Below are 22,481 nucleotides of genomic sequence, written 5' to 3' on the forward strand. Positions count from 1 at the left end.
TGCTGGAATGAATAATCTTCTGCATGTGTATTTTTGTGTCTTCAGGATAGATTGTTAGAAATGGGATTTTTGGGTCAAAAGGTATAGACATTTTCCCACATATTAATTGTACCATTACGAATTCTCTCCAGCAATGGTTGAGTACAGGTCTTCTTACAGCCTCTTCAACAGAATGAAGGGTCAAGCTTTTGAATCTTTGCTAATGGGATGAATGAGAAATGGTATCTCAATGTAGCTTTCACTTGCATTTCGCCTATTATGAAGAACACTTTTTCATATATTAAGATCTATCTTTCTTTGTTTTTTATGAAATGTCTGTTTTTGTCTTTTATTCATTTTTGTTTATAGGATTTTAAATCTTTTCCTCTAAATTAAAAAAAGTATATATGTACACGTATAGATACATAGTAATAATATTTAAACATATACATAAAATTTCTATATTCATACAAGTATTAGGGATATTAGTCATTTATCTCACTTATATGTTGCAAATATTTTCTTTGAATTCATCATCTGTCTTTTAACTATGCTAATAGTGTGTTTTGCTATGGAAAGTTTAAAACAATTGTTTTTGGTAATCAAATTTATCAATTTTTTTAAAACTTGGATGCTTGGAGAGCCTTTCCCTGTGTCCATGTTATGTATGATACCTATTGCTTCTTGAGAGCATGCGATGTTAAAGGCACTGTGCTAAGGACTTTTCATACATTAATCATCGAAAGAGCTCTCTGAATTAATAGGAAACAGCAGTTTTGGAGACAAACAGACCTTGACTAGTGCCTAGTTTCAATACCTACCAGCTGTGTGACCTTGCACTTGGTGTATCCTGAGTTCCAGCTTTGTCATTTCTAAAAAGGGAACAATAATGGCATCTACATCGTAGGGTTGTTGTGAGAATTACAACATGTGAAAGGGCTTTGAAGAGGTCCTGACACATAGTCAGTGTTTTAATATTTGTATGTGAAAGGGCTTTGAAGAGGTCCTGCCACATAGTCAGTGTTTTAATATTTGTATGTGAAAGGGCTTTGAAGAGGTCCTGACACATAGTCAGTGTTTTAATATTTAGATATTTAATATTAGATTTAATATTTAGGCTATTTAATATTTTAGATTCAAATTCAGCAAAATTCTGTCATCATTTAAATGTTATTTATATTTCTTTTACCGTAGGAAGATCACCATGAAACAGTGCCTTGTTTTTCGCACATTTTGTCTTACTGTAGCTTAAATCAGATACTCAGATATGGGTTTTCTTGTGGAAAGGCTCAAGAAGAAAAGTTTGGGATGTGGCAAGAGCAGATTAACTTAAAAGTATGAATGCTCATGTTTTGTTTGTCCAATATGAATAATTACTTGTAGTTATTGATGCTTCTAAAATGTGGTATGCATAAAGTAAATATTTTTTTATTACTAGAACTTACTAGGGATTGAATTCAACATTTTAGAAATGTTTCTGGTTGCCAGGCTCTACGTGGCCATAGTGCAGGGCTCAGTGTGTGTGCTGTCACTTGCCTGTAGTGGAATCCTCTAATTTTCAGGAAGAATTCTTGCTTACCAGAGAATCATTGATAATGCTTGGAGTTGGAAATATTTTTGACTTACTTATGCTTGATTTTTAATGATGAATTATTGCTATTTTAATTTCATTTTTTGCAAGTTAGTCTGTTGTGGGTTATTTGGTGAATCTTTAGTATTTGACCTATGATTTTTCAGTCACTGGGCTTTGAGAGCTACATGCGTGGGTTTGCAAATATGAAACATCTGCCTCTTATTTGCAACCATTTATTTAAATATGAAACATCTGTTTTTATTAAAGCAGACACATGAAACTTAAGACCCTCCCCAATTTACTTCTATAGTCAGACTTTATTACCACTACCAAGTTCTTTTTTTTTTTTTTTATTGAGAACTTGGGATTGATGTGGTGTACAGACTCGTTGGTCTTTTGGTTTATCTCAGTTGGCTATGACCAAAAAGTTTTAGAGCCATTGTCTTAGATTATTTAGCAATTTCCACCCCACTCCCCACTGTTGCTGGCCTAAAAATAGAAAGCATTTTTACTTTCTGTTTTAGCCTTAAAATTTAATTATGATACTATACATAGTTTTTTTATGTAGCAAACAATTTTAGATGACTGAGCATTGAAACCATTGTAGTGAAAACTACGGAGTTAAATAAAATAAAACTCTGCCTTTACCTTGCCTGCTTTTGAATGACTGGAATTGTTCTCTATGTTATAGTATTCTTCTGAATTTATTTTAAGTTGGGGATATCTCAGTTCTTATTTTACACATTCTTCTTGAAAACTTCTGGTATTTTAAAGCTCTCACAGCACTTAACATAGAAGTATTCAGTATTAGTTGTTGATTTGATGTTTCCTTCTTTCCAATTCTCTGCCCACATTTCCTCAGTACGAAGTCATGATTAGAAACTTCCATTCATTGCAAGTTGATCACATTGATTGTCTTTTTTGGTGTCTTCAGGTTATCAGAGAGAACTTCTCTATCAGAGGGATGATGGCTCTTTCAGTGCTTTTGGGAATGATGACCCTTCTGGGAGCACTTGGTAAGTGTTTCTCCTAATGGAACAAATCCTTGTTATGGAATGGGCTCTCACTAGGTCATGATGGGCATGAAATTGACAGACGTGTTGTATCTATAGGCTCAGAGGTGCTTTTCCTATAGCCTGGCTTTAAAGGACATTCTACTTTTTAAATATGATTTTGAAGCACTAACAAATCAAGTGTTTTTGTTTAGAAAAGAGAGGTCATAAACCTCTTTTTTTTTGGTGGGAAAAGCAGCAATAAAAATACCTCGTGATGAGGGTGCAACTGACAAGACAAATCAGTTAGAAATACTGGATGATTGCTTAGTTCTTAGTTCTGGATGAACTTAGTTCTTTCTTTAATCTGACATGATCAACATGAATTGTGTTAATGCAGTCAACGTAGTTTCTTTAAGGTGATTTTTTGTGAAAAACAGTGAAGGAATTAAGTAATAAATATCAGAGATTCCTCCAGAGTGGAATCTGCATGGCTGATTTTGGATGATTACTCTTTCTTCTTGCACTATTCTGTTCTATATTTCTCTCAGAAGAAGATTGGCAAACTGTATGAGGTGGGTTAGACAAAGCATGCTGTGGTATCAAACAATCCCTTAAATCTCGGGAGCTTCTTTACAACAAAGACTTTTCTTCCTCATGCTGCATTTCCATTGTGGGCCAGCAGGGGTCTCTGCAGGCTTTGCTTCAGCTGCCGCCATCTATCTCCCCATCTCACTGGGAGGCTCCAGGCAACTGAATGCTTCAGCCTGAGTGTAACATTTCTTCTCACTTGATCATTATCAGAGCTGGTCACGTGGCCATCCCTAACTTCAGCGGGGCAAGGAAGTGAATTCCTCTGCGTACTCAAAGTAAAGGAAAACTGGATATTATCGAATATTAGTAATGTTTACCACACTAAAGCTTTTATAGGATGAACCAGATCTGCTTCAAATTTTCTTTTGGCATGAGTCAGGAGGTAGATCCATAAATAGAAAAGTTTCAGTGTTTTATTGTCTGACATTCTTTTCCCCTTAGCATTTCGTGTTCTGTAGCAAGGATCAGAAGACTTTTCCTGTACAGGGTCGGAGAGGAATCCGTTAGGTGTTGCGGGCCACACCGTGTCTCTGCTGCATATTCTTCTCTCTCCTCTCACCCCTCTCTTTCTGTCCTTCTTTCTCTCTTTAAAAACCATTCGTATATGGAGGGTGGGTGGTAGGCAGAGGTATTATAAAGGACCCTGTCTGTATTTGGCCCAGATTTGGCTCACACGCTATAATTTGGTGACTCCTGTCCTAGAGGAGAGAAAATACCCCTTTCCTCTGCTTACAAATAGGCCATGATTGTGAACTATATATACTTCATCTATGGCTTTAGGGATGAGTGAGGTATGTAATATCTTCCTAGGTAAACACCCAGAAGAGTCCAAAAATGAACAATCTTGGACAATTTATTTAACTCTCTTGGAGTGTCAAATTCTCAATCTATAAAACAGTTAGGCTGGATTAGATGATTTCTGAATTCTTTCCAAATCTGATATTTTGCGAGTTGACCTGAAATTTCTTGGCCACACTCAAAGGTCTACCAGCTAAAGCTGTTTATGTTGTCTCTTTTTTGTCTTTCTTCCCTTTTTTCTTCAGTTTGATGATTTTTCCGTTTGATGAATCTTCTGATGGGGGAAAAAAATGTTGTTATTGTTTTTCTTGCTCAGCATTGTTTGGAGGACTGTTTACAATGTATTTTATGGAATTTTCCCCTCTTTTCCACCAAGGTTGTCAGCTTTTGTTTTAAGATGTTTCCTTGAAGCTGATCCTTACATAGTTATTGATCAGAATGTGTTACACAGAACATATACTTGGCTCAAAGGACATCAAAAATCCAATGGTGAATTTTGGGACCCCGGAAGAGTGATCCATAGTGAGCTTCAAGGTGGCAATAAAAGTCCAGTAACGCTTACAGCTTATATTGTGACTTCTCTTCTGAGATATAAAAACTATCAGGTATTTAATCTTTAACTTAACAAATGAGGGTGGGAAATTACAAGGAAGGTAGGTCTTGATGGGTCAAATATGTGCTGGGAACTTAAAGAGTTTTGCAGTTTTATGTCACATTTGAAGTCTGAATTTGGGCACCTTTTTGCTTTGCATGTGTAGCCACATTCCAAAATCTGAGAATAAAAATATTGATCCAAAAAAAAAAAAAGAAAAAAAATATTGATCCACTGTTTTAGAATAATGAAGAAAATCTTAAAACTACTTTCTAATCTGAATGTTGTTGTACTTACTGTTTGTAAGATAAGTCAATACGTATTTTATCATTGGAAAGGTTAATTTCTTGGGGTACAGAAAATTCTTCAGAATTTGGGAATGCATTTTAGCAAATTTAAATTGTGAAGGAATTTTTTATTTCTAAAATATCATGGAGCAATTATAATGTCTGCTAATTTAATACAAAGTACACCCACACTCTAAGAAGCATATTAAATAAATGAGAATGACTATGCACAGAAAGTTATGCCAAAGAACTTAATTTTGCTCTACAGCTGTCTCAGGGACTGATGCGTTACTGCTTCATGCTGACTGCATGTCACATGATCAAAACCAGCCCTTCTCTGTGTTAAGCTCCTACTGTTTTCCCATCCCAATACTAGTCATGTAGAAGATAAACTTTCCCCTGAACTTACAGCTTCAACACCTGAGAGCAAACATGAGAAATATCTTTCTCAAGCTGTATTTTGTGCTCTCATCTGAGTTTGTGATATTCAATGTGAGAAACACTGGCAATAGTTCTACTTCTTATTTCTTATTGCCTATGACTGGTGCCTATTTACTTATGAAAACTGACAAGCAGTGGTATTTTCAGAACACATGGCAAATCTATAAATGTCAGTGATCATGTGGAGTCCCATTACCTAGGACAAAGTCAGGTGCTTAATAGACACTGAAATTATTTTTTGAATGAATGTTTGAAAATACTATTCAGGTTATTTTGAATGGTAAAAATATATATATATTTTCTTTCAAGCCTAATATTGATGTGCAAGAGTCTGTCAACTTTTTGGAGTCTGAATTCAACAGAGGAATTTCAGACAATTATACTCTAGCTCTTATAACTTATGCGCTGTCATCCGTGGGGAGCCCTAAAGCCAAGGAAGCTTTGAATACGCTGACTGGGAGAGCAGAACAAGAAGGTAATGCATGGGACCCATCTGCGATTGTTAAACTGTTAAGCATTATGAAATATATAAATTATGTGAGAAAGTTTTAGAAGACAGATATGAAATTGGGTACATTTACATCTCCTGAATGGGATGAAAAATGGAGATGAGATCAGATGGGCCTGACGTGGCCATGCTGCTTCTACCCTCCCCAAGAGTTTTCTAGAGAATTTCAGGGCTTGGGTGTTTCCTTATTTTAGATGTGTTCTGCCAGATGTCAGTTACCCTTTGAGTTCTTTGATCCCATTTCTGGTTTGATGGCCTTGAGGGGTCATTAAGTCCTTGGGTTGTGAGAGACTTGGGTTCAAATTCTGGTTCTGCTACTTTCTTTTAGAGTTTCAGTTTCCTGAACTGTAAAATTGGAATAACACCAATTTTAGGGTTGCTGTGAGGATTAAGTGAGATAATATAAGTGCCTGCTGCATGGCAAATGTTCAAAAATGTGAACTAAAATGCTAATTAATAGAAATGCAAATGCCAAAAAAAGCTGTTAGTGAATTATATGTACGATTTTTTTTTCTTTTTTTTTTGATTGCGGACTGCTTAGGGGGGCAATGGCCTCTACAGTCAGGGATTCAGGTGTGTGTGTGTTGGGGGCATAGCATGGGGGGATGGGTGGGCTGAAATAAGTTTAGGTAATATCTTCTGATTCAGAGTTCTGTTAATTCAAGAAGGGATAGCTGTACAAAGTGCTTGGAAACTTCTGAGACTATAAAAAACATTGCATTCATATTAGCAGTAACTTAGATTGAATGCTTTCAATCTGTTACCCGTTGCAGTGCTGGGATCTAGGAGATTATTGCAGAGAGGCTGAAGTAGTCCTTGACATTTTCTTCCTCTCTACTTGGCTAAGTGGTAGTTAGTTCACAGTCCACCTAAGTATAATAATCATCTAAACAGTGACATCTGAGAGATGGGGAGGAGGCACCCTGTGGGATGTGCCTCCGGGGGCTAGTGGGAATGATCTCTAGGAAGACTGGTGAGTCGGCCAGGGTCCCTCATTCTCTCTTGGAGGCTTGGATGTTTGAGCTTACAACACCAGCTTTCAGAGAATGAAAAAAGAGAGGTTTCCCAGGACGTTAGAGCTAGTTAATGGCAGATTCTCAGAACAAGGTTCTTTCCAATGCGTCCTAAAATTTTTGGGATGACCTGGTCAGAGAAGTTATGTACATTATCTTCTAATATTTTTTTCTTTTCTTTATAGCTGTTTAGTCTCGAGCCAAACATATGGAATTTTTCTTGGGAAAATGTTTTCATCAAAACATCTTCAAATATAAACAATAGGAAAAGGATGAAAATTTATAAGTTTTATTAGTTTGCAAAGTGACATAAATATGTGTTATGTGTGTATACACATACTTATATATTTTCTTTGCATAAATATGTATATGTATAAAAAATATGTATAAGTATACATATATATATATTTTATGCTAGTCAAGTAGAACTTGGATCAGTGTAAGAATATTTCATGGTATGAAATACAGTTTTTTTATAATTGGTCAGACCGTTATTACTTTTCTCTTGCAGGAGGCATGCAATTCTGGGTGTCATCAGTGTCCAAACTTTCTGAATCCTGGCAGCCAAGCTCCCTGGATATTGAAGTTGCAGCCTATGCACTGCTCTCACACTTCCTGCATTATCAGGTTTCTGAGGGAATCCCAATTATGAGGTGGCTAAGCAGACAAAGAAATAGCTTGGGAGGTTTTGCGTCTACCCAGGTGAGTGATGGTAGTTTTTTTTTTTTTTTTTTTTTTAAATCTATCTATCTATCTATCTATCTATCTATCTATCTATCTATCTATCTATCTATCTATCTATCTGAAATCTGTCTATGTGTTTAGGAAGTATGTGGCTGCTTTTTTTTATCATGACTTCCCCAAATTACTTTGCAGTTTAAAAGTTTAGTAACTTACGTCAAAGGTTTAAGTTACTAATTTTAATTATTTGTCATCATGTATATAAATATGTGGAATACATGGGTTCCCAGTCTGTATCAGCCATTTTTCGTATGTGGTAACCGGCACAGTAGATGCTCAGTTCCATCCAACAGATGTTTTCTGAGCCTCTCCTGTATTTCGTGTCAAGGAGATTCAAAGATGAATAAAGGAGAGTTCCAGGCTCAGGAAGGTGGAACAATGTATAGCAGGGGTCCTAAACATTACTCAATTGACTCTTTGGAGACCTTGATATATACTTATATGCACAAACATTTTTCTTTCCTCAATAGGACACCATTGTGGCTCTGAAGGCCCTCTCTGAATTTGCAGCCCTAATGAACACAGAAAGGACAAATGTCCAAGTGACCGTGACAGGGCCCAGCTCACCAAGACCTGTAAAGTTTCGGATTAACACACAGAACCGCTTTCTCCTCCAAACCGCAGAGGTGTGGAAAGGGGTGGTTATTTAAAATTCTGGATAGATGAATCCTTATGCTGGAAAACGGACTTATTTGTTTTATTGACTTCAACAAAGACTTGCTCCCAGTGCCCTTTGGAGAGACTGGCAGGAAGAAGTCGCTCCTTTGGTTGAATTTGCTGAGCTGGCGAAGGGAGGAGGGGATGGGAACTTTGGAAAAGGAGAAAACATGGGCACTGTTACACTGGGAAAAGAATGAACACCCGTTGAGTTCCTAGTTTATGCAGGCACTGTGCCAGATTTCTTTACATGTCCTATTGCATTTACTTCTCAAACCAACACTAAGAATTAAGCACTTTTATCCAGATTGTACACATGATAAAACTGCGCCTGAGAGAGGCTAAGTAACTTGCTCAAGATCATATTACTAGTAACAGTAGAGCTAGGATTTGACCCATGAGTTCAAAGACCATGTTCTTTGCACTACATGTCCTCCTAGGAGAATTGATAGAACCAGTAGTAGAATTCTTACTTTGAAATGGAATAAAGGCCTATGCTAGACCCTAACTTTATTCCCCTGGGTAACCTTGTAGGAACTTGAGAGTCATGGATGAAAGTGATAACTTCAAGGCTGGAAACTGAGGAAGAGAGATAATGGCAAAGGAAAAAGAAGGAAGAAACATAGTCAGTGATGATGTGTCAGTGTGTTCTCAGGAAGGCCAGAGGATTAGACACTAAGGGAGGTTAGTGGAGGGAGATAAGTTGTTTCTTGTCTTCCATGCTTCAGCCTCCGCAGAGGGGCAGACCTGTCCATAGCACTAATGTTTCCTCCCCAAGGGCAGAGGTGAGGGCGTGTGGGAGTGTGCACTCCCTCTGCCTTCACCTCTCCAAATGGTTGACCCGTAGTTTTTGAGCTTTTTTTTGTGTAAAGTTCTTAGAGCTTTCCACAGATTGCTTACACTTTTAGTGAAAGATAACACTAATCTCTTGTGCTATGTGGAAGGATGTAGATATGGAAAATTAGCCTTATTCACTTCTTTCTATCCTTATTCAGCTTGCTGTGGTAGAGCCAACTGAAGTTAATATTTCTGCAAGTGGTTCTGGATTTGCTATTTGTCAGGTATGTAATAATGTTTAGTTTTGTTTAGTTAAATATGACTTGTTATAATAATTCTTTGGTTTGGGGCACTGCTAAATCTTTATCTCAGATAACGTATAAAATTCTTAATGATTTATTTCTATGAGTTAGGCAAGATAAATAACTCTTTTAAATAAGAAGTACTAGAGATGTTATTAGCTAGTGAGTAGACAGCAACTATAAGGGTTGATAATCTATTGGAAAAATTTTCTTGACTATTACATGCTTTTTAAAGTGAGGATTAAAATCCTCCAATATTATTTATATGAATTGTTGGGAATGTCCACCTTGTTTTATGAAAATACAGCTCAGAATTATTGTAATGCTATGACTTGATAAACAAATATGCATTTTACTTAGAACTTACTATTCATCTAATAATGTAAAGTTCAACATGGTATTACAAGTAATTGACCTAAAGATAGGGAATATGTCCCTTGAGTGTAAAATCTTATACAATAGTAAGTAAAATAATTAGAGCATGATATGCTCAATGCTCTGGCAGAGGAAGAAAATCCAAAGAAATCTACCTGCTATGGTGCAATAGGGACTAGAATAAAATGGAATTAGGATGAAAAATACTGAATGAAATCATTATTATACTGCATAACAAATGAAAATCATAGGAACTAAAAATTATCTTATTGGAAACCCAACATAATATGTGATAAGACCAAAATTGATTATGTGCTTGATTAGAAAAAAAAACAAACCAAACAAACCCTGAAAGATTTACTGAGAAAGTGAAAAAAACAAGGCTATTATAGAGAAAATGTACTTTTTCAAAAACCAGTACAATTGTTCTTCTGAAGAGAACAGGTAGGTACACTTGCTAATAAGTAGGGTAAAGGGTCAGATATAATTTGGAAACTTCCAAATAATCCTAAGATTATTTTATATGGTACTCAAAACACAGTAAATGTTTTCAAAAAATCAAAGAAAAATGTTCACAGTTAAAAAGGAAAGGTGTTCAATGAAAGGATAGAAAAAGAAAAGAGTGAGTAATTTGTATTGGTCTTTACTAACAAAGACCATGTGAAAATTCTCATTCCTAAAGTGTCTTTCAATGCAAACAGTAAATCCAAAAGTAAATACACAGGATGTTTTAGATATGGTTGAAAAATTTTACCCACCGGAGTCACCAAATTGGTTGGGATTCTTTCTTGATAAACCCAACGTAGATAAATTACTCAAGCCACATGATTTTTACTTAAGGTTTGAAGGGCACAGAAGTAAATATGGTACCTACTCATCAGAATGTTCACCAGTCCCGTGTCTATATCAACATGTAGAAAACGAAAGGTAGGGACCAATAGGCACTTCTTGTGATGGAGAAAAATATTGCAAAAGCTGATCACTCCCTGGGAATAGGTACTGTGAGATTGCCTTTAGTTGCTATTTTTGTTAAGTGTTCTGCAAAAAGGAAGGCAAAGAAAATTCTCAGGTTTGCAGTAAATGTTAACCTCTCTTTGGTAATAATATGAAGCCGTTGGACATCAACTGCAAGATCTCTTAAAGTTTTCTGAGTGAACAGTTGAACTTTACTGTGGGCCAAACAGAAACAGAAACCCTAATCCTTAGTAACAGACAGGTTTAGGAACCCTAATCCTTACTAATCCTTAGAAAAACCCTAATCTTAAGTAATTATGACCCAGGGGACAAAGTTGGTCCTTGTTTGTTTCCTGATGACATTGGTTCTTGAAGGACAATTACATGCCACTGGAAAAGGGATGATGAAAAATAATAGAGACCATCCTTCCAATTTTATGAAACCATTCTTCAACTGCTCCAAGAATACTCTATAATTTAATTGCAGTTTAAGAAAGAGTTGGAGAATGTCCATAAAGAGTTGGAGAATGTCCAGAAATAACCAGAATGATCAAGGGAGTAAAGGGTTATATGAGCTAGGTGTGGCAGAATGAAAAGTTGGAACGCTTAGGTTTGAAAGATGAAAGCTTAGAGAGAGGATTTTTTTTTTTAAGTATGTAAATTCACAGTGAGCACTAGAGGTTTAGGGGTGTGTGTGTGTGTGTGTGTGTGTGTGTGTGTGTGTGTGTGTGTGATTTAAGTATAAGTAAAAGAAAATACATTACATACCAATAAGGTTTATGAAGTTTGGCATCAAGAAAAACGGGAGGTAAAAAATTTAGATTCCGGTTCAACTTGGCATGAGGCAAGCCTAGAAAATTTTGAGTACATTCCCAAGCTTCTGATCTTAGGATCCCTTTGAGAAAAACACTGGTGCTCACACTCCACCAGTGTCCCCACAGCACCTTTCACATTAGTGGTAGGCACAGAGTACATTATGCTGAAAGAGACCCAGTTGACTTGGAAACCATCATTTATTTTATCATCTTTGAAAAAATGTCGTATGATCAAAAACAGTCCTCAGCATTTGAACAGGTTTCTGTTCAACTAAGGCTCTTAGATGTTTTGGTTTTGATTTAACTTAGAGTTTCTAAGGTTCCAGTTTGTGAAAAATGACTTCAGTTAGGCAGCGGAGCTTAGAAATTAGTGGATACTCTCAAGAAAGTTGGCAATAGTTTCACTTTTTCCCTATAGGGAATGTTTTACATTCTTTGAAAAAAACAGTGGCCATGAATATCATCCATGATTGTGCGTGACACATGTTTTGGAATGTTACCTAACAATTTTCTCAATTTTTTAAAATCATTGCTTATAAACTTCCATAACGATGTTTGTTAATAATGATACTTTGTTAGCTGGTAAATCTAAATTTTTCTAGGTTAAAGATGGTAAATCTAGTTGGGTTTGTCCCAAAGAGAATCATCACCTAACATTTAGAATACATAATGATGTCAATTTATTGCTAATAATATGTTGCTAATTTATTATTTATGCTAATTTGTTATTTATTGCAGCTTAATGTTATTTATAATGTGAAAGATTCAGAGTTTTCTAGAAGACGAAGATCTATCCAAAATCAAGAAGCCTTTGATTTAGATGTTGATGTGAAGGATAACAAAGATGATGTCAATCACTTGAATTTGAATGTGTGCACAAGGTTGGTGTCTGTTTAAGTCCCTCCTCCTCCTGTTTCTCCTTTAAAAAGATGAGAAGATTTAATAATTTATATATAGTTACCTAGCTATATCAATATATAAGGAGTTACATTTAACAATGATTTCACTTATGCATTACACTTTAGATTACAAACTAGAAATCCTGCTGATTATATTTAAGCATTTTTCAATGTGTCCAAAATTGTTTACAAGTTTTCCTTGTATTTCTAATAAATTTGAATAGAAAAATTTAATAAAATTCAGGTCTAATTGATGAAAACTTGAAATTAACCAACCGTGTTTAATATTCCAAAATTGGTTATTTCTTGTTGTTAGTCATTCTTCTGTTAGTTATTCCAGGTTCACATTTAATCTTTAGTGTCATACTTTTTAACTCAGTACTTCTTAAGAGCATGCAAGTTCAATGAAGAGAATAGTTTTTCTTTGTAGACACTGTGAAAATATTCCATTTTAGAAGGTCCTCACCTTGGATAATTAGGCACTTCTAGTTTGGTAAGTGATTTGTAAATACCTTGTTAGCTAGTAAATCTAATTTTTTAGATTTTTGTTATTTATTGCAGCTTAAGATTGTTTATCATGTGAAAGATTCAGGGTCCTCTAGAAGATGAAAATCTATTCAAAATCAAGAAGCTTGGTAAGGTGCTTTGTCAATCTGGTCTGTGTCCAAAGCCTCTGAAGATCTTGTTAAGTCATAAGGAAGAGGGGCTCCACCTCAGCCGTACTGACTTCACAGCTGCAGTGTCTGCAAAGCTGCCTTCTTTAGCTTTCTTGGTCATTCTAGTGCACACACAAGTTTGAGAACAACTCCTTTAGAAAGTTGTTGAATCAAGAGACTTTACAATTGGGATTGCTGAGCCAGCTGCATGCAGTCAGCAGTACTGTATGGCTTTTCAATCAGTCATGTTTGGCAGGCATCCGTTCTCTGCTCTGAAAAGCAAGATTTTCTACCAGCCCTGCTTGCATTTGCCGGGTGAAAGGACAACAGGAACTAACTTACTGCTATGATCCTTTCACATTGCAGACAAGCGCCTTTCCATAACCACGCTGGGCTCCTTTTGCCCCAAACAAAAAGCTCTTGCCAGCTATTCATTTTAGAAAAATATTTATTTTAAAGGAGACAAAATGTTGTTGGTGCTCAGGTCCTTTGATGCTTGCATTGTATACAGCAGGGTGAGAGAACGATGCAGTGTGATAAAACTTTCCAAGGCCTGTAATTCTCTCAGGGTGGCCAAAGAAAACACAGAATGTGCTCCAAGTATGTGGTAGAACAAAGGGAAGGTCTCTCCTGATTGGTCTTCTTTTTGTAAAACCAGATGAAGAAAAGATTGCTAAAGACTTGGCCGCGGTCTACTGCTAAGTGGTCAAGTGATGCCTCTTTTTCAGTTCCTGGCTTTCAGCTGGAAAGTTTAGTGCTGTCAACTTTTGGGAAAATGAAAAATACAATCCAGTTTGGAATCACCACTACAAAATAGAGTGGCCTGCTGTAAGGGCAGCTACGTAGGTTGTACTTGTTACAACCTGCAGGCACAGGCCTATTACGGGGCAGGCGTTTCATACTGTCTGTCAAATGAACACATTGTTATATCATTATTCCTTATATGGTTGAAAGTTCTAAGGATTTCACACCTGGCAGGAAAGGATTACCTGTTTTACAATTTTCAGTAGAGATTTTTATTTAAACGAAACAGTAACTACTTGGAATAACACTTGGCAGTTTGAAATAGTTTTCCAGCAGCGTTAGGTTTTTCCTAAAGGGTTTTCTTCCATCCTTTTCTGTTTGATTTAGGTTTTTGGGCCCAGCTAGAAGTGGCATGGCCCTTATGGAAGTTAACCTACTCAGTGGTTTTACGGTGCCTTCAGACGCAATTCCTCTGAGCGAGACAGTGAAGAAAGTAGAGCATGATCATGGAAAACTCAACCTATATTTAGATTCCGTAAGTAGTAAAACGTGCATGTAGGTATCTGCTGACAAAGCTACCGTTTGTTGTGTTCAAAGTCTCCTTTACTTCACGTAGGTTTTCTTTATTTCAGCTTTTTGTTTCCCTAAATGACTTTAACATGGTAACCATGTATTCGTTCCTATTAAAAAGACATCAGTAAAAAATTAATTTAAAGAGAGTAACTATTAATGATGAACATGATGAAAGTCTTGATAACTAAATCATTATTTAATGCCAAATGTACAATATATAGAAACAGCCATATTATAATTTCAAAAATTCAGTCCAGATCTCAATTTGAGAATCCCTTTGCCTCAGGGAATTGCTAAACATATTTGTTTAAATGCTGCTGATGAAAGCTTTAATTGTTTTAAAATGCTTTCATGACGCTTTTCATAAATCCCAAAGGGGTTTAATAATTGAAGTTAGGTGTTTAAATCATAGAAGAATATTCTCAGAGGTTTGGTCTTTACACATAATTACTGTATAACTTTCATACATACTTCCTGTTGCTGTATGAAAATTACTCATCCAAGAATAAGGTGAATAAGATATGTGAGAATACTGTAAGTGAAGAATTCAAGACTCTACTTGTTATGTCTCTGTTACACAACTGCTGTTGTGTAACTTCATTCTTTTCTTTTAGCATCTACATGAAATTCATAGGTTGAATTGAAATTGAGTTTTAGATGTTCCTAGGATTTCACGTTACATGGGCGGAAGAATATGTATGCTTCTTATTCCAGTTTTGTCACTTTAGCAATACATCTGCTTTTAAAAAGCTAGTTCCTGAATGTTCTCATTGTTTTAAGACTTCAGAAAGCACTCTGGTTACACACCTCTTAAAATACTTCAGTCTCTAGGTTGTTTTTGCTCTTCAGGAACTTTCGTATATTAAATACTGCTTGAAAGCCACAGGCCTGATTTGGAACTTGAAAAAAAATTTAAAGTTTTTATTTAATTAATGTAATTGGTTTTGGAGTTTGTCCTGCACCTGTGATGTTCTTGTTAATGGTTAACTTAATTTGCATGTTCATTATGTTTTTGACAGATCTATTTGATTTCTCATTTACTGTTAGTTGATATGTAATGGAATGTTTGAAGGAATTTATCAATTTCAATTTTCTTAACTAGTATTGTTTGCCAAATTGGCATAAACTACCCCTCTTGGAAGCAAGGAGACTGGCCTTCTGTGCCCCATATCAGTCAGTTACGGTTGTGGGGTGCACCCTCATCCTGGGGTTCCTTAACTTACTGGGGGAAGTGGCTCCTGTGAGCTGAGGGTAATTCTCCGGAGAAGGGGGCAGCAGCTTGGGCGAGTGGACTTCTTGAGACGGTATTGGGGTGAGGCACCCGGGCCCGGGAGCACACATCCGTGGGCCTGCTGCTTGCTTGCCCACTCAGTATCTGGCCCTTTCAGTAACATGAAGCAAGAACAAGGCCTATCCTGTAGGGATAGTTTTATGAGTTAAATGAGATAATTTATTTAAAGTGCTTATCACAGTGCTGGGCACATACTAGAAGTGTTCCCTAAAGGTTAGTTTCTGTATCTGTTTTCCAAAATAAAAAAAAAGGAATGTCTTTTACTTTATCGTGAACACATCGTCTGCCACCCTTTAAAAGTCTTTTGTATTTTTCAAGGTAAATGAAACCCAGTTTTGTGTTGATATTCCTGCTGTGAGAAACTTTAAAGTTTCGAATACGCAAGATGCTTCAGTGTCCATAGTGGATTACTATGAACCAAGTAAGTGTGTTCTGGAGTTCCTAGTATTTTTAGAGTTATTCCAGGCCTCCATTCATTCATTCATTCATTCATTCATTCATTAAAAGTGGCCACCGACTGGATTGGTTTTGTGTGGGCGGGTGTAGTTGGGGGCAGTGTAGGAGATGGGGGAGCAGCAAGTGAGCTTCCATTTAAATGAGACCATTGATAATGTACAAAGGTCACATGATAGCATTTAGCATATAATATTAAAAAGTGATGCTTTTGCTCATAATATTTTAGGTTTTTAACTCACAATTATAAAATTTACAAAGAAAAATTGATAGAGTCCTGTTATGTTTAGTTTTCAAGGTTTTGCTCCAGGGCTCTGAACCCACTGCGTCTGGTTCCTGTTTTAAAATGGGAATTCTTTAGGAGAGAACATAACAGCATTTGCCGTGGAAAGCCTCAGCTAGGTTTAGTGTTTCTTCATTAAGAGGGTCTGTTGTTTTGTTAAAATTTATATATTATAAGAGATTTTTTATTTTTAGCGTATGTATCAGGAAGAAACATAGTTTGTTTGGAAAATAACTTGAGCTTCTTTGATTTTACTGGTGTTTCTTACTTTATAAAATGTTAAAAATTTAGGACGCAAAAGTAGAGATCTGGTTTGGAGATCACCTAAGTTAATTAGGATGAATCTACAATCAGTCGCAGAGTGACTTTTTGTGGGTGTTTGATCTTGGGGCTGATGCTTCTACTTGTGATCAGACTTATTCTGAATAAACATTCCTGGTGGCTCAGAATCATCAGAATGCATGGGAATCATGAACATTTTTATGTGTTAAGTAGTTGTAGACAATTACACTTTAAATAAAATGAACTTGTTGACATTGTTAGTAGTTTTTGATAGGATATACCTTTAAGACTAAGGTGTAGCACCAGTTTTCTCTCCTCCTACATCAACAAGCCAGTTTCTCTCCTCTTTGGTCTCCTGTTGGAACTGGGGGAGAGAATTCACCCACATTCTTGTGGGACATTTTGGGGAAACACTGATGTACTTTTTTTCTGGTGGGAGGATGGGATATGCTGTGGAGACTCAAGGACAGTGCCTAGTTATCCAACTTTGTTATTTTACTTCGTTGCAAAATTCTCCAGTTAATGTTTCTTAGGTATGTGGAGAACGTCTTAAATATTTAAGAAACATAAAAGATTCAGTCTAACTGGTGCAAAACAACTTATTTATGAAGGTCACATTTTAAAATGGACATTTAGGAAAGATTAGATTAATCAAAACCTACCAACCCATTTTTAAAAATCCTAAAGTTAGAAAACATTAAAAAATTGGTGAAAAATCATGAAGAAATTTGCATGTAGAATATTTTCAAAATTGTAAGAAAGTCATTTATGTTTTCAAGTAAGTCTATTACAGTGTTTAAGTGCTTCATATAGATTTTTCATGTTAGCTTCTTCTATAAAATATACCAAAGTTGAATAGTTTTTAGAGACTGTGTGCTCAGTGTTTTAAAGCATTGACACCATGTATTGCATTGACAGGGTTTTCTTCATATTTTTGTATTTTTAAATAAAGCCCATGGCAAATATCTCTTTTCTTTTTTTAAAATTCATTTGGTTTCCAATTACAGCTGGCATACAATGAAAATATCTTTTCAGTAGTTCTAGTGATCAGAACTTTACATGAATGTATAGAAAATGTCACCCTAAAATAAACTCTCGAGGAGGTGAAACAGTCCTTAGTTTAAAATCTTTCCTGTTCCATAAGAGATTCACGTGGTGCTTGCCGTTGCACATGCAGCTGCACTCTATTTTCTCTCTTTTAATGCTGGCCAACTGCTAGTGGTAGATAGATTGGACTAAAAGCATTGTTTCTCTCTTGGATTTGGTTAGCAGTTTGGGCCCCTCTGGAGCATTTCAGTTGTTTCTTGTAAAGAAAAATAAAATTATATGAAGAATGGAAAACTCAGGAAAGTGTATTGAAATGCTTTTAAGTTTTGGCGAGGTAAATGTTTCTAAACAAGGGAGACGTGTAAACTGATGCCTCTTTGAACAGGGAGACAAGCGGTGAGAAGTTACAACTCCAAAGCGAAGCTGTCCTCTTGTGACCTCTGTGGAGACGTCCACGGCTGCGGTCATTGCGAGAATGGAGCTTCGGCCTCCCTTCCTCACTCTTCAGTAATTTTCGTTTTCTGTTTCATGCTTCTGTTCTCTTTGCAACATTGGCTGTGATTTAGTTTTTGAGGACTCCATGTAACACATTTCCAGAAGTCACAAGTGATTATCTTGTTTTCGTAATCCACTATTGCTTTTGACTATTTTGAAAAACAATTTTCTTTTCCTTTTTTGGAGTTTTGGGGGGATGGTGTACAACAGATCCTAGTATGTATAGCTGTATAGATTTCTTCACTCGACTTCTGTGTGGAACAAAATTCAGAATTACTGCAGTTGTATGTCTTTATTTTTCCCCCCTTAAAATATTTTAGGATTTTTGTGGGACATGATTTCTCCAGAATCAATGTGTTATTTTAGATCTGTTATTCTTTGCATTTTCTAGAAGAAATGAGCCTAGGTTCTTACGCTTTGTTAAACATCAGTGTTTCCTTTGGTATTGATAACCTAACAATAAAAGGCCCAAATGAGAGGCAATAGCATTTATTTGGGATCAAAAAGAATAGCTATTTGGGAAGCACTGATTCAGGCAGAAGACTAAATAGTTAGTGTTCATATTAGGAGACAAAAACAAGGGGTATTTATGAGAAAGGGAGGGGAAACAATGACATCAACAGAAGGAGGGCATTTCTGTTGATGCAGATAAGCCGACAGAGTGATGTTAATTCTAAACAGTGTTTTTCATTTTCAGTTCCGTAGCCATCAGTCTGGTAGTCATAATATCTGCCTTCTTGTTAGCCTTTCAGTCAGTTCTTTCGGACACAGTGTTGCTTTAGGCCCAGTCCAAAGGTTATTTTGCCCTGACAACATTCCCAAGGTTTGAAGCATAAAATGTGCAAGGTAGTTCCTCTGGGATGGCAGCTCTGACTCCATTTTAAAGTGGCTCATTTTAAAGTATAAATATAATACTGTATTATATTTTAGTATTAAAGATGGATTTCCTTGGGGCTGGGAGAAAACAACCAGAAAACAACTCTTCCCTTCCCACATCCACCTTAACTCTACTCTCCACCCCACCCCATCCTTAGTCGTCGTCTCAGTAGATCCTTCGGAATTGGTTATTACATCCTTCTTTTTAGAATGTAGGTGGTGAGGTGTTTTTTTTTTTTTTTTTTTTAAGCAAAATGGTGTTTTTCCACTACAAATGTAATCACGTACCCCAACCTTTACTCTTCCTTTACTCTGTCTTCTGGAGAGAAGAATGAGAGAGAGACGCGCTTTGCTGGCTGGGTCAGAGGTTGAGGAGTGCACGGAAAACTGCCCGAAGGGGTCCTGGGTGCTCAGCTCTCCCTTTTACTTTTCCAGCCCCGCACACTGGCTCTGTTTCAGGGGGGAGGGTTGGAGAGCATTGCAATATGTGCCTTATGTGATTTAGATGAGAAGATCCTAGACCAGGAGGCACAGTTTTGTTAGTAACAGGGGACAATAAGCCAGGGGGACAGCAAAATCTTATAGAAGACACAGCAGACTGACCTCTCTGTGGTCTGGAAAAGAAGCTGAGGTTTGATGGGGACAGAAAGCCTTGAACATGACTGCTGACCTGAAGTATTGTAGAGTGTTGTCCGGGGTCCTGGAGAGGCTCTTCTAGGCTCAGGTGTCTGAGTGTCAGACTGCCAGCTATCTGGTGACATCTCATGCTTGCTGTGAGTCTTTAAGAAGTTTTCTGAATTTTGAGCACCAGGATCATTGGTTACCTTGTATTCTGAACAATAATATTCATTTATCTGAGTAAAAATTTTAAAGAAAAATTTCTTTCTCTTTCCTCCTTTTCCTTCTTCCCTCTTTCTTTCTTCTCTTCCCTTCGTCCTTACTACTTTCCCTTCTAAATATATTGAAATGTATTAGATATATCAAAAAAGAATTAAAGATCTTTTACCAAATCTAAGAAATGGTTTAATTTTGCTCTTTAACTCCATGGCATATCTCTCAAACGGACATGGGAAAAATAATTGCCATGGGCTCCAAAGAGTCTGCTTTGCAATATTTTCAACTGTTTAAAAATAAATCTATTAAAAACGAAGTATGCAAATATATCTTTTAAAGGGAATTTTAAAAAGAATTTTATTTTTAGTGAATTTTAAGAAATTGTAGTGGAGTGGATATTCATGTATTGCGTAGGGATATTTTGGATATCAAGGCAGAAATTACCAGCATTTAGCATTCCTCTGTGTGAAAAAAAGATCCTCATGGAGTACTCCCCGGAGAGAGAGCAGCTAAATATCAAACAAATACTTTTCTTGTATTTTTTTTCAAGTGGGGAAAAGTTTTTAATTCTGTTACACCTCTGAGACACTCTGATATAAAATAGGTACTTGTTATGTTTGGGCCTTCTCATATGGTGGGCTTTTATATACCCCAGGACTTCTTATAAGATGAAAGTATCTTATAATGAAGCTGGTGGGGCAGGGGGTGGTGGGGTGCTGGCAAAGATACTACCCTCCTCTGCCCTGCCCAGCGAACCTTCTGCTGAGCAACAATACCTTATATTCTTCAGTAAATAATTCATACTGAACTTGTAGTGTACATTAGGACACAGCGGAATGGACAGACGATTGGAAGACAGCTTATATCGTTTTTAGACCATAGTTCCTCATTTAAAAACTGGAATTTGAATACTTTATTGTGAAGCAGTACTTCAGATTAAAAAGTCATTTTATAAGTCATCTCTTTTTATTATAAATTTATAAAAAGGGAAAAGGAAGAAGAGGAGGAGGAGGAGAAAAACAGGTCAGTGAGCTCTGCCTCGTGGTGCGTGGGGCTGTAGCAAGTGAGGCTTTGTCCTCTTCTCCTGCATATTTCTCTTAGAGAACTGGCTGTGCTACAAGTAATGGGTTTGGATGAAGAATGATTAAAAAGCCACAGCCATAAGGAGAAAAGGAGGACATGTAGTAGTAATAATAGTATAGACTTTTCCTCACGTGTTAGGAGTAATAATATTAAAAACTCATTTTACCGTTAAGTTTGCTTATGCTGAAACTCTTCCATTTAGAATGCCATCAATTTTATTTACTGATAGGAAGTAATTTAAAGCCTGCCAACCCCTCCTTCTTTTCCATTGACTGGGAACCTCATTAAGACACCAGCATACGTCACTTCCAGGTTTGACTGGTTCTAGAGAACTGAACACTGGGAATCACTAGTAGCCAAACAATTCAAGGACAGAACAACACTTTTATATTTGGTTTCACCATCTTGCTACCTTCCGTTATAATTCTAAAAAAGAAATTAAAGCTCATTAAAATATTCCAGGTCAATAAAATGTTTCCTTCCAGTATATTCTATTATACTTTATGTTTTTCCAAATGTTCTAATAATAATATCTTTGGTTTAGTATTTTGGTTATATTATAATCTGAGGACATTGTGCTGGTATAAAATTCAGATTTATCTTTGATAGCTTCAATAAAATATTGCTTTATTCTGGTCCTTCTATCCTTTATGTTTCAGATTTTTAGTAGGATGCAGTTGATGTGGTAGAGTCCATTTCTTTTGTACACAGGAAGCTTTATAAAATTTTACTCATAAATCCCCTATTTTGCGATGCTATTCACATCTATTACCTCATTGTTTGTTACTTACATATGCAATACCATATCCTAAAGGTGGAAATCTTCAGAACTGTAGATAGCATAATTTTCCCTGCTTCCATTCTTTTGAGCCTGGGTTTAGTTATTTTTGAAAAAAGTAGTTATATTTAGTCCTAATTTCTGTTTATGTTAAATATAGTTATAAATATTCTGGCAATATAGGACCAGTTATCTTTATTTCGATATAATTCAAGTATTTCATTCAACATTTCTGGCTGTCCTATGACATTTTAAAAAAACTGGAACTGATTTTTCATTGTTATTTTTAAAAGAAGCCATTTTATAAACCTGTTGGCATATAATCTGGAGTTATTTATAACAGCCTTTTTTATAATTTGCTTTATTGAAGTTTAATACTGATTTCTGTAAAAATATGTTGTAAATACCTCCTTGACAAGGTTTTTAAACATAAGGACAGTACATATTTTTAGTTTACCAAGTGGCTACCATGAGACCAGGTCCCATTATATATTCTCGTGTGCATCATTTTCTTGCACATTGTAAATCTGATACCCTTAGTAAGTGGACTCACTCTTGGATCAGCCTCAGAACCTTTTATACTCTCAATAAAGGCTTACGTTAAACAGAAGAGTGTACTCATTTTTCTTTGTTTTCAAATTCCAGTAAAGCATAGCACTCTTAAGCACTTAAAATGTTTCTATCATCTATTCAAATGATGTTCATGTTGATAGTAAATATCTTACGTTACATTGGGAGTAATTTGAGGTACAGTTATTTTTATCATTACTTTGAAGAGAGGACTGTTAT

General features: G+C 36.2%; 1 protein-coding gene across 1 annotated transcript in view; it reads left to right on the plus strand.

Moving 5' to 3' along the window:
* Positions 1-18,488, plus strand: part of CD109 (CD109 molecule) — a 109,838-nt gene extending 91,350 nt beyond the window's left edge. The window contains exons 25-34 of the mRNA XM_033103133.1: positions 2,487-2,568; positions 4,313-4,541; positions 5,566-5,731; positions 7,289-7,479; positions 7,989-8,144; positions 9,171-9,236; positions 12,137-12,279; positions 14,085-14,232; positions 15,880-15,982; positions 18,012-18,488. Of these exons, the coding sequence (XP_032959024.1) occupies positions 2,487-2,568; positions 4,313-4,541; positions 5,566-5,731; positions 7,289-7,479; positions 7,989-8,144; positions 9,171-9,236; positions 12,137-12,279; positions 14,085-14,232; positions 15,880-15,982; positions 18,012-18,187 (1,460 nt within the window). The 3' untranslated portion in view covers positions 18,188-18,488. The remainder of the gene's footprint in view (positions 1-2,486; positions 2,569-4,312; positions 4,542-5,565; positions 5,732-7,288; positions 7,480-7,988; positions 8,145-9,170; positions 9,237-12,136; positions 12,280-14,084; positions 14,233-15,879; positions 15,983-18,011) is intronic.
* The last annotated feature ends 3,993 nt before the right edge of the window (positions 18,489-22,481 follow it).

Source organism: Rhinolophus ferrumequinum, chromosome 3 (assembly GCF_004115265.2).
Source record: "Rhinolophus ferrumequinum isolate MPI-CBG mRhiFer1 chromosome 3, mRhiFer1_v1.p, whole genome shotgun sequence".
In the NCBI taxonomy this organism is placed as follows: domain Eukaryota; kingdom Metazoa; phylum Chordata; class Mammalia; order Chiroptera; family Rhinolophidae; genus Rhinolophus; species Rhinolophus ferrumequinum.